Raw genomic sequence first — 15,536 nt, 5'->3', positions numbered from 1 at the left:
TGACATCCATAACTTAGGATGGGTGGGGATTTTTTTCAGATTTCAATTAAGCCAAACACTCAAAACATGTTTCCAGTCCATCAAAGCATGCGCTTATAAATCCTTTGCTCAGCTGATATATTCTGTTGAAACAACCAGCTTTTCACTGACAGGAACAGATTCTAGACCAGCACAATAATACCACAATGTACTCTAGAAGAGCTTGAGAATTCACTATTTAAATACATTATTTTACAGAGCAAAAGAATGAGCATTCATTTACAATGACTTTCCTTGCCCCTATTTTCAATTGACTAAATCCACATGCAAATTAATGACCTATCACAGTGTCTGTTGAGGATACAGCTTCAAAAACTAAGGCACTGGAGAACTTACATAAAAAATATTAATGCAATTTCATTTTAGACCATACACATTTTTCAGAAATTGATGTTAGATGCACATTACTACCTGCATTTGCTCCTCTCTGCCAGGCATCACTGAAGCTCAGCAGAACTGAGGTATTTACTTAAATGATTAAAACTTGACTTTTAGTACAATGATAAATGGAAGCAATAAATAAAAACAGCTTTCTTTAGCAATTGCCAATACGTATTTTGCAGCTCCTCATACACCATTCACTAATCTCCTTTAGCATCAGGTAATTCAAATTCCTTTATCATTTTCTGATACCTGTATTCATGACACTGTGGCTTTATTTTAATCCCAGGCAAAAGCACACTAAGAAGGAACTGTGATTGACAGAATATTGCTAATCAGAAACAATCCTCCCTAAACTCAACTTCATGAATTCAAGACACAAGCAAGCATAATCACAGAGGGCAGAATCCAGCTCTACACTGCAGAACCTAAGTGCATGTTTTACAGGCCAGCTGAGAGTAGAACCAGGGTTTGATTCACTTTGCCAGCATGCTGGTGCCTAATAATCCTTTGAGATGTTCTACTGCTTGTGAGACAGCCGTGTGTGACAGAGAACCTATGGAAGACCTGTGTCCTGCTGAGACAGTCTTGTTCCGACTGCTGACCTCTGCAGGAGCCCCCAAGCATTTTAAACCCAGAAAACTGGATGCAGGCAACTGCTTGATGGCTTGGCTACCACAGACTGGCATCATCTCCTCAGTGCCTGACCACTCCTGGGTGTGCTGCAGAAACACTTGACTGGCCCTGCTGTGGCCGGGTGAGATCTGCCAAGGCCAGTGGTCCCCTCACCCAACTGCAGTCTGACAAGCTGAGGCAGATGTGTGTGGCTATTTCATTGCACCTTCCCTGGCACATCCCTGCTCTTGAATCTATGCTTACCCATCACCTGAAGTGCAGAGTAAAATGGAGCTGTCTGTAGAAGTGTGATTTGCATTTGGTCCAGACTTGATCTGGGGAAAAGCAGCCCCAGAGAATAAAAGAAACTACATCTCTTGTGAAGAAACAAAAATGTAGTAACAATTTCACAGACCACCTCACTTTTGCCTCAGCACAATTCCTCCAGTGTACCATACAGCTAAAATTAAATTAAATGCTGTCTTATATGTTTAACACTCAGTTATTAAACATACTATCTTAGGTTCAAACATAAACTCGCTGAATTCAGTAAGACTAAATTTAAACCCAGATCCTTGTATCTGCAGATCTGTCCCTCCAAAGGTGAAAAATCCTGAACAGCCTCTCTAAGTATCCATACTACATGCAAGAGCTTTCACAGACTTGTACACCATCAACAGTGTTTCACTGGAAGCTCAGGGTGTGCCTTAAATGCAGTTGAATTACAGTTATTTGATGCACTGAACACTTGTTTATCCTGTTGACAAAGTTCTCCCTCCTCTCTCTCTCCCTCTCTGAAGCTGCCACAGGAGGCAGGGAAAGAGGCAAGAGCAAGGACAGAACAGGGAGCTCAGCATCATCCTGCTTCCCATCAGCACTCGATGAGTCCCTTCTTCCAACACCCAACACACCTGACACCAACCTATTCACACAAAACACGACATGTGCAGTTGCAGATCAAAAAGATGAAGATTTGATGAGGTTCTTAACTATTTAAGAAGATGTTTTATGTAATAGCGTGGCAACACAAAATAATTAGGTGCATGGGAAGCTAACAAGGGACAGCTTCTCCAGGAAACATCCTTAGCAAAATTACATCTCAGGTTAGTCATAGAACTGATGATTTGTAATTTTTTTTTTCCTGAAACCTTGATATTTTAGAAGAATTTAAATATTTCTTTTTTTGATTGCTTTCACTTTTAAATACCAGCAGTTAGCTAACACAAATGATATTTTCTTAAGGAAATTTTACATCCAAGTTGCATGAAAATGCTGAAGGCAAAGAGAAAATATGAAGCACACCACTGCAACTGCTGTTGTTGCTGAAGTTTTATAGTTTTGCTGGGAATTTAAGGAAAGCCCTTGCCTGTTTGATCAGAATGCCAGGCAAGAATGAGCCTCACTTGACAGATCTACAGATCTTGGGCACTGTCTATTTTTAATCCTAGAAGTCACTGAGATAGAAGTGATACTGTTTAAAAAAAACAGAACAAATAGGAGTAGAATAGAAAAGAGCATTCACCCCGATGAGGTTTTTTTCAGAAATGAGAAAGAGAGGAAGAAGGCTCGCTGTTACAAACACTGCATTCTGTAATGCCTTTCAGATATTCATCTCTTTCTAGTACGCAGCTCAGTATTTTACCAAATCTCCTTCCTTCAGAAAGTTGCTGTAGAACCTTCCTGCTCTAATAGTTAGAAACCACCCAGTAATTTTCAGCCTGAAGTGATTTATATCCAGATAATATCCATTTCTTCTTCTACCACTGTTAGCCATGAGTTTAGAATCATTAGTTTTCACTCTACAGTCCATGCATTCCAGAGGGTTTCTAAACTACTTGTGAGATTTTAAAGTGTCATGAGGCGAAATAGACCAACTGACTGTGACTTATTCTAACAATGCTACATGACATGTAATACCTTTGGAAAAAGTTTAGGAAACCAAATCAAGTCAAAATAAAAAATCAGTGGCTCAAACACTTTTTTTTCCCTCTCTTGTTCTTAGCTCTTCCAGGTGTTTTCAGTCAGCACAGACTCTTTCCACATAAAACTAACTAAGCTTTCCTAGTTTTCTTTTTCCAAGACATGTCAGCCCTCCCTGGTTTTCCTTTTTGAAGTTACTCATTCAGAACTGCACATCAGTGTCCAGAATCCCACATGAAATATCACAATGCATCCTTAATTATGTCAGCATTGCCCTGAATCAGCTGGAAATACTTCACAGAGTATGTGCCAGGACCATGCCCTGTCCAGAGCAGCATCACACTGCCATCCCAGTGCCAGCCTTTGTGAGCAGGTCCTGTCTTCCCTCACGGAATCACAGACTGGATGATGCTGGAAGGCACCACTGGAGCTCCGTCTGGTCCAGCCTCCCTACTCCAGCAGGGTCCCCTGGAGCAGGTTACTCAGGACTGCGACTTTGTGGATGGCTTTGTGTATCTCCACTGTCACCCACCCTGAGCTGCACCCTTTCCCTGTGCCAGCACTGTCCCCTCGCTCCTCCAGCCTGACAAAGTGTCACCAGAAGTGACTGCTGGTGAGCCACACTACGTGGTGCTGCCATGCTAACAGAGGGATCTGGTCAAACACAGATGCCTGACAGGAACTAAACACAAGTGACTCTGGCTGGTAAGACATCTGCATGTTTGGAATGTTTTGGACTATATTTTTCCAGGGTAATGACCATGCATTGCAATTTCAACCTTATTATTTTAACAATGGCCTAATATAACTTCACCAGTAATAGGAAGGCTAAATACTAAGATACAACAACCAGGTAATAATTAACTTTCTTCAGAGGAACATAAAGCTACAAGGATGAATAATTTTATTTTCATGGAAAGTCTTATACTTCTCTCATGAAATTAATCTTAAAACTTTGAATTAACTCTTTGTGAAATCACACTGAATGTCTCTTAAGTATATGCACTCAAAGCATAACAGTTTTATAGTGTTCAAAGATGTATTAGCCAAGCTGAAGATACCTGTGGGAAATCTGATTTTGAAACACTCAGACTACATCAGAGAGAAGTCTCATTTATGATTTTTAGGCTCATGGGTAACATTCTTCCACTGTCTCTAAGAGAAAACCTTTTTTTCTGATTTGTTCTACATTTTTGATCACTTCTTCCTCTTGCCAAATGTTATAAACATCTGTCTTTTTCAAGGTGATTACTAAGTTTAGTTTGAAAGATAACTACTTTTCATGTAAACTCTTAATCCAAAGATTATTTGCTGTCAATTTAAACAAAGCAAATCAAAAATTTAAACTGTGGCACAGAAATTTATACTATGGCACCATTATAACTGCACTAAGCTGCAGTTATAAATTGGTTCAAATTAAAGGACTAAATTCCATGTTACCTTAACTTTCCTGCACAGTTAATTCTTGAGCTCCTCATTTTGAGACTTGGCTACATACATATTGGTTATGTCTACACAGATAGATGAAGCAGTACCAGGGAACATTCCCAGGCATTGAAACTCGGCTGTCTATGCTATTAAATTGTTAGAATTGTCCCTCAGCATGTGTCACAGGAGTGCTTTTAGTCTGTTCCATCTAACTATCTTCCAAAATATTGCCAGGGCACAGTTTGCAAGTTAGGACATACCAGGAATGGTTCCCAACAGGTAATGAGTCTAGTGACCCAGATTTTGAAGGCAAGAAATGTAATAATATGGACACTGGCCAGTGTGCCATCTGACTCTACAGCAGAGGGGGACTCTGTACCTGCCTAGTTTGTGGGTACAGGCACAGCAACCACATCTCTCTGCTGGGCCCTGGCAAGCTGAAATGACTCAGTACAGAAATGCCTCTTCAAGAGGCACAGGATCATTTTTGTCAGTGTTTCATGCTTACAATCTGTTACATCTGGGCAAAACAACCCCCTCCAAGGCTCTTGCCTGCATCAAGAAACTCCATGGAGCTGAGGAGCATCCACCTTCTGCAGAAGCCACAGGAACAGAGAAAAGGTCAAACTGGAGGAAGAGACATTGCTAAAGTCTTCCCTGATCATAAGGAACCTTGTCCTGTTTTATTCACACACTTCTGCTGCACACAAGGTTTCTCATGACCAGTAAACCAAAGTAGGTTGCAGAGGTACAGTCTAGCACGGCAGGACAAGACACATCTTGGCCATGGTAATTGCATGACATCACTCAATTTATGCAGTCAGCTTCTGCAAAGTAAGGCACATGACTTTTGGGTTCTAGAAGTAAACAAAAGAACCTCCCAAGGTTTTACAAATAGCATTTTCTAAACCTCTGAACTCAGAATATCTGTCTTTGACCTTGCAAGTATAGCATGTCAAGTTTTCTTCTCTATAAACTTTTCCTTTTGAAAGATAACCAGAAAAATAAAGAAAATGGAATGTGTGACAACTCATCAACTGTTTGTAATAATTTATTTCAAACAGTTTATTCCATAGCTTTCTCCTTCTGATGCACTTTCAATTACTTGATTGAATAATATTCTCTGAAATAGCACATGATGTGCTTGAGTCAAAGAGGCTCTCCACAGACGCCATCAGCTACCTTTTAAAATCAATTAAATTCATAAATTTGCATCTGGCTTCTCAAGGAGAAAATAAAAGAACCTTTTCCCCCAGTAAGTATGACCTTCTTATTCTAAGGCCACCTTGTTTCAAGTCTTCTGCATCTCTGAATGCCAACGTGAAGATGGATAATATCTTTCTTAGAATAGACAGATCTTGAAGTCTATTATATTGCTTTTTTTAAGGATTCTAGCCATAATTCTCTCCTAGTAACTGGTAGCTGCACACTGTTCCACACAGTAATGCATATTCTAGCTATTCACTGTCATGCTGCTGCCACTGCATTTTTAACAATGCTGATTGCAACCGATGTTATCGAATTCTGCAGATTTTCCAGGGTATAGCCTTGTTCATGTGTTATTTTTTCTTTCACCATTTCTGAGCAAAAATGGTTTTTATTTTTTCCTTTTAATGCCTCAATATTGTGACCCTGCCATTCCTCACAGCTGGATCTTGTTAGTTTTCAAATATTGAGTCCACACCATCTGATCATACCACAGATTTTCTGTTCTGATATGTTTGCTGTCTTTATGTTTACAAGATCAAAGCTAATGCTGTTTATACCACCGTGCTAAAAAGGTTCACTTCACAAAAGGTAAAATAACCTTCATGTTTGAAAGCCAGCCTTCTTTTCTTCCAAGCCTTTTTGCTGCTGATAATAACCATATGTTTCCCTCTTCCTGGCTTCATTTTGGCATATAGCAATTTTCTTCATTAAACTTTTAGAAGGAATCCCCGAAAGAACTTGGCAGCAGCTGTCTCCTATGCCAGTGATGTTCCTTCAGCTGCAAGAAAATAGAGCTGCTCTGACACCAGCCACTTTCCAAAACTGCACTCCCATTTATCTTTCCTAACCGTATCCAAGTTCTCATCTCCTCACATTTCAGTAGGTAATGTTCTCCTCTTTTAGACTTTCTCCCCTTCCTTCTTCCCTCACACATACAACTTTTCCCAGTGAAATGGTATTCATCCTCAAATAGCCTGGATAACTTTATGCATTTCCTTTTATATCTTACTATTCTGTTATCTTACTGTTTTTAAAACAGTGGACCACAGTCCCCAGGATGTTCATAAAAGGCAACTGGGAGACTTATAAGATGCTGAAACTTTTATTAAACTCTAAACCAAAAGAAAATATCTCTTCTCCATTCCCAAAACACCTTTATGCTTCAAAAAACAAGTTTTGCTACCAAAGTCTCAAATCACTTATACAAATAAAAGATACTTGCTTCTTACACGATACATTTTAGACAGGTTCCTTCTGGGATCAAGACAGACGTGGCTTATGTGATTTTGAGCCTGATGACCAATTTCAACCAAATTTGACTGATGCTACAAGTCTTTAAGACACTAAACTTCTGCAAGTTTTATGAAAAAGCTGGAAGCAGAAAGAATCCAAATTTCCCACCAGTATAAAGACAGGGATAGGGATAGTTTAACAAATCTGGATGGCAACTCGAGGGCATCAAACTAACAGACAAATAACTTTCTGCAAGGTATAGCACATGCTGTGCCTTTGTCAACTACAGAGATAGGGAGCCTGTGAGGAGCTGAAGAGTTTAGCTACTGAAGGATGTCATCATGGGATGCAGGAAAGAACTTCTGGTACTGTGGGCACAAGATATTTGGGGAAAGAAATTACTTACAGACAAGACACTGGGCGCAGCATTTCTCCCTCATTTCCCCCGTTCACATGATGCATCTTTCATTTTTATAGCCAAAGATGAAGTATAGGAAACAGAAAAAACTGCACAGCCCCATCATTCACTTCACCCACAACTTCCCACTAAAACCCTCAGGTAATTTTTCCAGCCTCCCCAGCTAACTTTCTGAGTCACACCAGGACACAAGCACTTCCCAATGGCCATACTCCTCACAGCCAGTGTGACAGCAGGAGAGCACAAGCTACCAAGGGGCATCCCCAGGCAAGGATGAAGGAGGCTCTAGAGTTCTCTTTTAAACCCAATGGGAAACTATCCTCTGGAGCTGAACATACAGAAAATCATACTGGCAGCATGATTTCTCCTCTGGGAAAAAGAAACACATGGACCAGGCCTGCTTGGATTAGATGTCCTCATAGTCCAGATGAGACAGTCCATTTGTTGACAAGGAGAGCACTTGGCTCTTTCCCTCGTCCCTGCCTGCCTGCTGAGCTCCAGCACCCCATTTCCCCAAAATGCAGAGGCAATACTCATTGTACCAAGGTCAGAGCCTTCAAGAACCCTGATTTTTCAGAATTTTTTCCCTGATAGTCCAGTAACCACTACTGTTCAGAGACCACTAAATAACTTCAGCCACTCACCCTGCAGGTGCCATGGGGGTGTTAATGCTTTTATTAAAATCAGCATCAAAGATGAAGCTCAAGCTCAAAAACCTTCTCAGTATTCCTGGACTTGTCTTCCTGTCCCTTTTGCCTCCCATGTCCCTCCCCACATTACATGTGGAGTACCTAGTGGCAACAAAAGCTGACAGCATTGTTGGTTAGGGTCCTTTATTTCTGGTAAGTTAGTAAAGACAATTAACAAGTGAAAAATGCAACTTAAAAGGTTACAAATGTACATACCTCATGGCTAATGCAAATTTGTGTAACTTCAGCTTCCAAACACAGCATTTGTCAAGCTAAGGAGCACTGCACGACTTGAAATCTTCCCCTGTAGGTCCTCATATGCCATCATCTGTCAATTTTTAATCTTCTTTTGAATAGCAAAAAAATTCATCCTTTTAGCTCTTCTTCTTTCATTTATTTAAATCAGTTCTGAGATCCTTTCTACTTTATACTTGAAAGGATGTCTTGAAAGATATTTGACCTAGAGAGAACAGGCATGGGAACCACTGCAAGCAAAAGAGTCCCACTTTTTTAAAAACACATTTAGGGACAACACTGGACTTTTTCAATGCAGCAAGAGCTCACATGCAGATGTCCATCTACCACAGTCTGTAATTTCTCTTCCAAATAACTGTTTTCCATAACACATAATTTCATAATTCTCCCATCAGCAGGATGCCTCCTACATTTTTTGAAGAGGGAACAGAATCTGGCAATGTTCCCCCACAACATCCTGCCCAGAGAAGCTCTGGATGCCCCATCCCTGGGAGTGTTCAAGGCCAGGCTGAATGGGGCTCTGAGTAAGCTGATCTAGTGGAAGGTGTCCCTGTCATGGCAGGGGGGCTGGAACTGGATGATCTTTAAGGTCCCTTCCAACCCAGGTCATTCTATGGTTCTGTGATTCCATGAATCTGATTCTTAGAAGTCTTACAATACATTTGGTGTATCAAAATACAGGTTGTAGAAATAAGCCCATATTATTATTACATCCAAATCAGTCTATGCAATTAGCTATCCTTACTATAATTTATTAGACAAATAAGGATCATTTATTAAACAAATAATTTTTATGCCATCTGCAAAGTTCAGGAGCCATAAATGTAAATTACTCTTCCAACACATTGTTAAGGATGCTGAGGCTACGAACAAAATCCTTGTCTGACTCCATGAGATACCCTGTTCAAATACTGGTGCAAGGCTAGGTTTTTTCCTAGCCTTCTGGAATTGACCCCTATACCAAGATCTGTCAAACAGCAGTAACAAAAGCCCCAAGAACATCAAGGTCAAGTCTTTTAAAACTCTTACATAAAAGTCACCTGGTCCTGCAGACTGATTTCAAGAATAAAGGCAAACAACACAGTTGCAATGAAGAATTCCTCCTTTTAATTCTGAAAAAATTCCCTGTTTAAACAAACTTTTAACTGTGGCATGTAATAACCTCTTCATTATGGCTGCTTTGGCCTTAAAGATCTGGCATTTGCGTGATAGGAACCCAGTTTTAAAACTAGTTTAAAACAAGTCCAGGGAAAACCTGGGGAACCACAGGAAGACCAACACCCGCACCACATAAATCAGTAGAACTACAAAAGAAGCAGTGTATGTCAGTATGTGTACAAACATGACATATTTGTGTGATGAAATAAAGTAAGGTAGGACCAATGCACATATTTTATGTAATCTTTCACAAAACACTAGAGTTCTCCAAAGAAGTAAAAAAAATAACGTGTACTATGGTTTTCATTAACAATGTTTACTTGAATTTCCAAAAGATATTTGATGAATCTATCATTCATGAGTCTTAAAAAACCTAGACTCCCAGTGGATAAAAATAAATGACCTTGCAAGGATAAATAATTGGAAGCAGATGGTAGGACACTACTGTCAATTTTTCAAGTGGAGAGAGGTCAATGGTGGAATCCTGCAGGGATCTGTGCTGGAACTTGGGAGCTACTCGCTTATTTATAAATGAGCCGGAAAACAGGATAAACGGTGAGGTGACAAAATTAACTGCTGGTACTCATTCAGGGTAGCTACGATAAGGGTTGACTCTGGAGAAAGACTTTACAATACTAAGTGACTAGGCAATAAAAAGTCACTTAAAGTCAGTGTAAATAAATATGAAGTCATTTCTTTAAGGGGGAAAAAAACTAACTATACAAAATTATGTGTCCTAAGGTGATTATTACCACTTCAGGACTGAGATCTTGGGGTTATAATAGGCAGTTGTGTGAAAATATCAGTCCACTATTCACTAACAGGGAAAAATTGAGTGTTACTAATTACTAGGAAAGGAACAAAGAATGAAAGAGAGAATATTATTAAGTCACTGTATGAACGGCTGGTTTGTTGGTCTTGAATACTCTGTGTAGGTCTGGTCCCACAGACTCTGAAAAGATACAGTAGACTGGAAATGGCTACAGGCAGGGCAGCAGGGATAATCACAACCTAACAACTAAGGACTGACTAAGAAGACAAAAGTCTCAAAACCAGGTAACTGAGGGGATACAGCAAAGGTGTAATCAGAGCCAGGACAGGGAATGTGTCTCCAAGCTCCCTGTTCACAGCATCTTCCAATGCATGAGCTGAGAGGATCAAATGAGATGGGCAGTCACAAGATTTAAAACACAAAAAACGTTGAATCTTGACATGGCATATATGTGGAATAAGCTGTGGAACTCCCTGCTCTGGGGCACAGTAAATGCTAAAAGTTTACGCAAGTTCAAAATGTGACCAAAGTCTCAAAAAACAAAATCCAGCAAGAGCTTTTAAATGCTGAGATCCATCTGAGGAAGTCCCTGAGTACGAGTGCTGGAGAACCAAAAGTATGGAGGGCAAAATGAGCTTTAGCTGCTCTGATGGTTTTGTGGGCCCATGTTAGAGACCACTGTCAGAGCCTTTATGTTTTGTTCAGTGGTCCTGTGGGCATGGGCTCAGGCATCTCATGAAAAACCTATATACTGGTTTCATCCTACTTGTCCATAGGACACTTGTATGCCTTTCTTTTGCTTCCTTTACTTTTTTCTTTCTTATAACTTGAAACATCCTAGTAAAGGAAAAAAGTAATGACAAATATCTAATAGTGAAAAAATCACAAAAACCTATAAAGGAATAAATCTCAAGAATTATCTTTATTTGTGATGTTTCCTGCAAACTTTAGGTGCAGAATAATGAAGAACAATAATACCTAATTCCTGATGATTTCAAGAGTTTGTGATCATGCAGCTGCTCAAATTAGGTGAGTGTGTATGCAACTGCTTGTACCTATGATTCTGCAATTGCAGAACAGGAGGTTGGGGGATGGAGAACAAGGCTGCCAACACTAGCTCTCAGTCTCCAGTGTACCCTGACAGCACTATCCACATGCAACAAAAAAGGCAGTTTAAGCCATAGCTAAATTGTAAGACCATCTAACCTATTCTGTACTCAGGTACACACAGGAAATACCATTTTTCTTAGGATTCTTCTTCTTTTTCATGTCACAGACATGTCTAGTCATAGACATTATTAGACAGCAACAAGGACTGAAAGTGTATGTGTCCAAGATACTGTTTATCTTTTTCTTATTTAAAAAACACCTTTTCAAAACAAGAGCTATATCATGCTGACAATTTATAATGACTCATGCAGGACAGACTGTGATCCAAATCTTGGAGACTAAATAAATCAGTTCCTAAGCTTTTATTTTCAATCCTAAACCAAACATGATTCCACGTCAGAAACCTGATTCTAACAAGATTTAAATTACATCAATTTTAAGTATTGTATGACCTAACCAAATGCTAACACTATGAAGGTACATAATAGCAAATAAAATCAAAGCTATGTTCACATGCTTCTTCATTTCACTGCTTGAGATTCAATTTTGTTCCTGTACTATGCAGAACTATATGCATATGTAGATGACATTACTATATTGTTTTTTGTGAGATAAACATTTTAGGATTACTATTATCTACCACTTATACTCTACAAACAGTAAACTAGTAACAGAAGTAGGTGATATAGCTCAGAGAAAACATCATTATAACACTCCTGTCCTGCACACTTTAAGTTTTCCTTCTGTCCCACCACCTTTGTTTTCTTCAAAGGATGCAACCCAAAGCAATATGGACTTTCTGGTAGATTTTTTGCTCTTGAGGAAACTTTTTAAAGTAATACAGAAATGAACAGTGAGGTAAATACTGAATTAAAGTAAAACATTCGGCAAACAATAAAGTCGGGTTCTTCCAACATCCAACATTGCTCTAGTTCTTCCAGGGCATTGATGTACAAATTGGGAAGGACAGCAGACAACCACTTGGCACTTGGCTATGCATGTATTCCCTTATTAATTTTGGAGGGAAGCGGTCTGAGAAGTGATTCTTCTGCTGACATAAAGCTCCTTTCGTTGACTTTTAATGCCAACAGTGCATCTGCCAGCTTTGGAGATGACAAAAATTCAGTGTTGCCTTGCCTGAAAATGTATTTCCAGTCACACCTGCACATGTGGTACAGACTGGGCTCCAGTAGATCAAACATATTTGGTGGTTTCTTAACATTATTATTCACCTGTACAGAAATGCAGGAAAGGGATCAGATTCATTTTATCTACCTTGCCCTAGCACCTCTGGGCATGAAGAAGTGCAAACATATGAATAGATGTTGATGTTGGAAAGTGCAAGGGATTCGGAAATTGTGCTGTCCTACTGCATACTGGACATGAAAAAAACATGCTGAAATGCATCAACACAGTGAATATTCATGGCACCTTTTAGCAGCAGAGCCATAAGGAGAGGAGACAGCTGAAAGCAGAAGTCCTTGGTGGAGCAGAGGAGATATCAATAGTGCAAAGATGAAAGAGTTTGCTCAGCCCAGAGCCGAGTGACATGACTGTGTACAATTAGCCAGACCATATCAGAGTTCGTGTTACTGAATGCACAGAGGAGCTGTCTGCATCAAAGGGGGTTCCCAGCATGGAGACAACGAACCCAAAACTAAACTCACTAGAACTGGGAAAAACCTACCAACTTCAAGTGCCTGCAAATCGCTCCCCAAGTGATACAGAAAGAAATTACAAGGAAACTTCAAGTGACGGAAACAGTATAAAAATGTATCATAGCACACAGGAAAAATATCATCAGAGAGAGAAATGGTTAAAGCTGTTTCGTACAAACAAGACAATTCCACCAAGTCTCGTGGACTAAATGGCAAATTGAATAATGCTGAAGCTGTTCAGGAGAAAACTCAAAAGAATTTTTCCTCAGAAACTGAAATGTATGTAGGTCAGTTAAGGGGACTGGAAAAGTGATGGTGAGCCCATTTTGGCCACATTTTACTCTGTTTCCCTAACAGCTTACTCCTATTTATTCCAAAACTTCTCAGTTTCAGGGTCTTACCAGGAGGACATGTAACAGGTATGCTTTGATTTTAGCCTCTTTTTTCCCCGAATGATTGAAGAATTAATATTTTCTGTCTGGCTAAAACTGCTTATATTACTATATTAATTCTACAGCCTATCTATTCTAGTTACCCTCCCACCTGCACACAGATAACCAGTTCTCCACTAGCTCAGAGGGAAAGTTGTGCTGGAAATGCAGGAATGGATGTCCTGGAGTTTTCCCTCTTACCATATGCTTTCCCCAGGGAGACACTGGATGTGATGGGGAAAGTCAAATGAATTTAGGAGATCTTCTGAGACAAAATCAGCAACTGAAATTAATTATTTTTCTTTACACTCCTAACAGATAGTGGAAAATAAACCTTGTGGACAGACCCCAAGCAAAACTCATGCTTGCCAAATCCAACGACCTGAGCTGTCCTTCCAGTTCCAGCAAGAGACCTTACCAACCCCTCCCAGGGAGCCCAAGCGGGCTCTGCCTTGGCCCGGTGGAACTGTGGGACGGGGACTAAGCTTCAACAGGCGGGCGGCTGCCTTCCCCCGCCGTCATCTGCTCGGATTGTCCCCACTGCCATTTTCTCCTGACCTTTACAGCAGACCGGGCGCCGGAGGACAGCCGCCCGCTGCCGCCCGCAGTCCCTGGAGCTGCCGGAGCTGCCCTCGGGTCGGTTCACAGACCGAAGCCGGGCAGTTCTCCCGGGCAGCCCTCGGAGAGGTGCGAGGAGCTGCGGGCTGAGCCTGGCTGCCCACGCCCAGTCGGGCGGCCCGGGGCAGGCACGGGCACCGCTCTGCGACGCAGCCGATGTGTGGCGGCACCCCGAGCATCCTCTCCCGGCCTGCCCCGGCGGGGCACCCCCGGCCCTCGCCACCCACCCCCCTCCGCTCCCCGAGCCCCTTCCGACCCGGGCGGCCGCCGGCGCCGCAAGTTTGTCCAGAGCCTCCCGTGCCCCCCCGGGCCGGGCCGGGCTGTGCCGGACAGGGCGGAGCGGAGCCCCCCAGCACCGGGGCCGCTGCCTCCACTCACCCGAGGTCAGCTGCATCCAGGCACAGATCTTGTAGACGGTGGCTGTGTTGCAGAAGAAGAAGAGGATGAAGCAGACGATACAGGCGATGATGAGCATCATCGAGAGCCCGATGAAGAAGGACGCAGCTTTGAAGGCTCCCGAGGGCAGACTGGAGAAGTCCGTGAAGCTGCCCCGGCAGGTGAGTTCCCGGCTGAAGCCGTTGCCGATGCAGTAGTGGAAGAGCCCGAAGTAGCCCGCCTGCGGGGTGTCCACGCCGTCCCCGATCCAGTACGGCTGGATGAAGCACACCACGTTGACGATGGCAAAGCAGATGGTGAAGATGGCCCAGAGCACGCCGATGGCCCGCGAGTTCCGCACGTAGTTGGTGTGGTAGATCTTGGCCGCCTCCTGAGCTGGGAGCATCCCCGCTGCTACCGCTCCTGACGAGCCTGCTCCTGTAGCCGCCGTCCCTGCAGCCGCTCCGGGCATCCTCGCCGAGAAGGTGCCCCCCTCCCCTTCCTCCTCCTCCTCCTCCTCCTCCTTCTCCTCCTCCTCCTCCTCCTCCCCTCTCGCTCCGCTCGAGGCGACGCGCTCCGCCGCCGCCGCTGCGTGCGAGAGCCGGCGAGCCCCTGTGCCGGGCTTCAGCGGCTCCGCGCCAGCACCAGCAGCCGCGGCAGCGGCGGCAGCACCGACACCGCCCGCCGCCGCCTATCGGGGCGCAGCGCAGCGCCGCCGGCCCCGCGCACCGCCCGCCCCGCAGCCCGCCCTCCGCCGCCGGGCGCCACCCGCGCAGCCACGCCGGGGACACGGCTCGGGGCCGGCCCCGAGGGCGGGTGGCGGCGGAGGGAGAGGGGGCCGCCCGCGCCCCTTCCCCGGGCCAGCCCCGTGTGCGGCTCTCCTCAGCCCACGGCCACCTCGCCCGGCCGCCGAGCGGACCCGCTCCCGACGCCTCTCGTGCAGCGCGTCCTGGGGGACGTGCTCAGGCAGCGGCTTCTAAAGTTTCGAACGTGTGTGTGGTGTTCCCGTCCCCGCACAAAACATCATCACCGCCTCTCCAGCCGGGAGCGGCGCCTCTGGCTCCCCTGCGGCGGGGGAGCGGCGGTGCCTGCCGTGCCGCGCCTGTCTCCCGGCCGAAGGAAACCTGCGAGGCAAAGCCTGGAGATCGGGGCAGTCAGGAACCAGCAGCGGCCGCTCCTCGCCTCGGGAGCGGGATGGCGGCCGCGGAGGAGAGCGCTGTGCGAGCG

The 15,536-nt window shown here is 43.5% G+C and overlaps 1 protein-coding gene across 7 annotated transcripts in view; it reads right to left on the bottom strand.

Annotated features, from left to right (window-relative positions):
- The window catches only part of LHFPL3 (LHFPL tetraspan subfamily member 3), a 232,676-nt gene extending 217,640 nt beyond the window's left edge, over positions 1-15,036 (bottom strand). For 4 of the 7 annotated variants that reach the window (XM_086886721.1, XM_086886724.1, XM_086886720.1 and 1 more), the window contains exon 1: positions 14,313-14,787. In XM_086886721.1, coding sequence (XP_086742847.1) covers positions 14,313-14,781 — 469 coding nt within the window. In that variant the 5' untranslated portion in view covers positions 14,782-14,787. Of the gene's footprint in view, positions 1-8,324; positions 12,460-14,312 lie in introns of those variants that run through there. The other 3 variants (XM_086886725.1, XM_086886719.1, XM_086886722.1) reach the window with 3 other exon arrangements.
- Positions 15,037-15,536: the final 500 nt, after the last annotated feature.

This window comes from Cyanistes caeruleus, chromosome 4 (assembly GCF_971803275.1).
Source record: "Cyanistes caeruleus chromosome 4, bCyaCae1.hap1.1, whole genome shotgun sequence".
NCBI classification, from domain to species: domain Eukaryota; kingdom Metazoa; phylum Chordata; class Aves; order Passeriformes; family Paridae; genus Cyanistes; species Cyanistes caeruleus.
The sequence above is the reverse complement of the archived record's forward strand: the minus strand, read 5'-3'. Positions and strand labels throughout refer to the sequence as shown.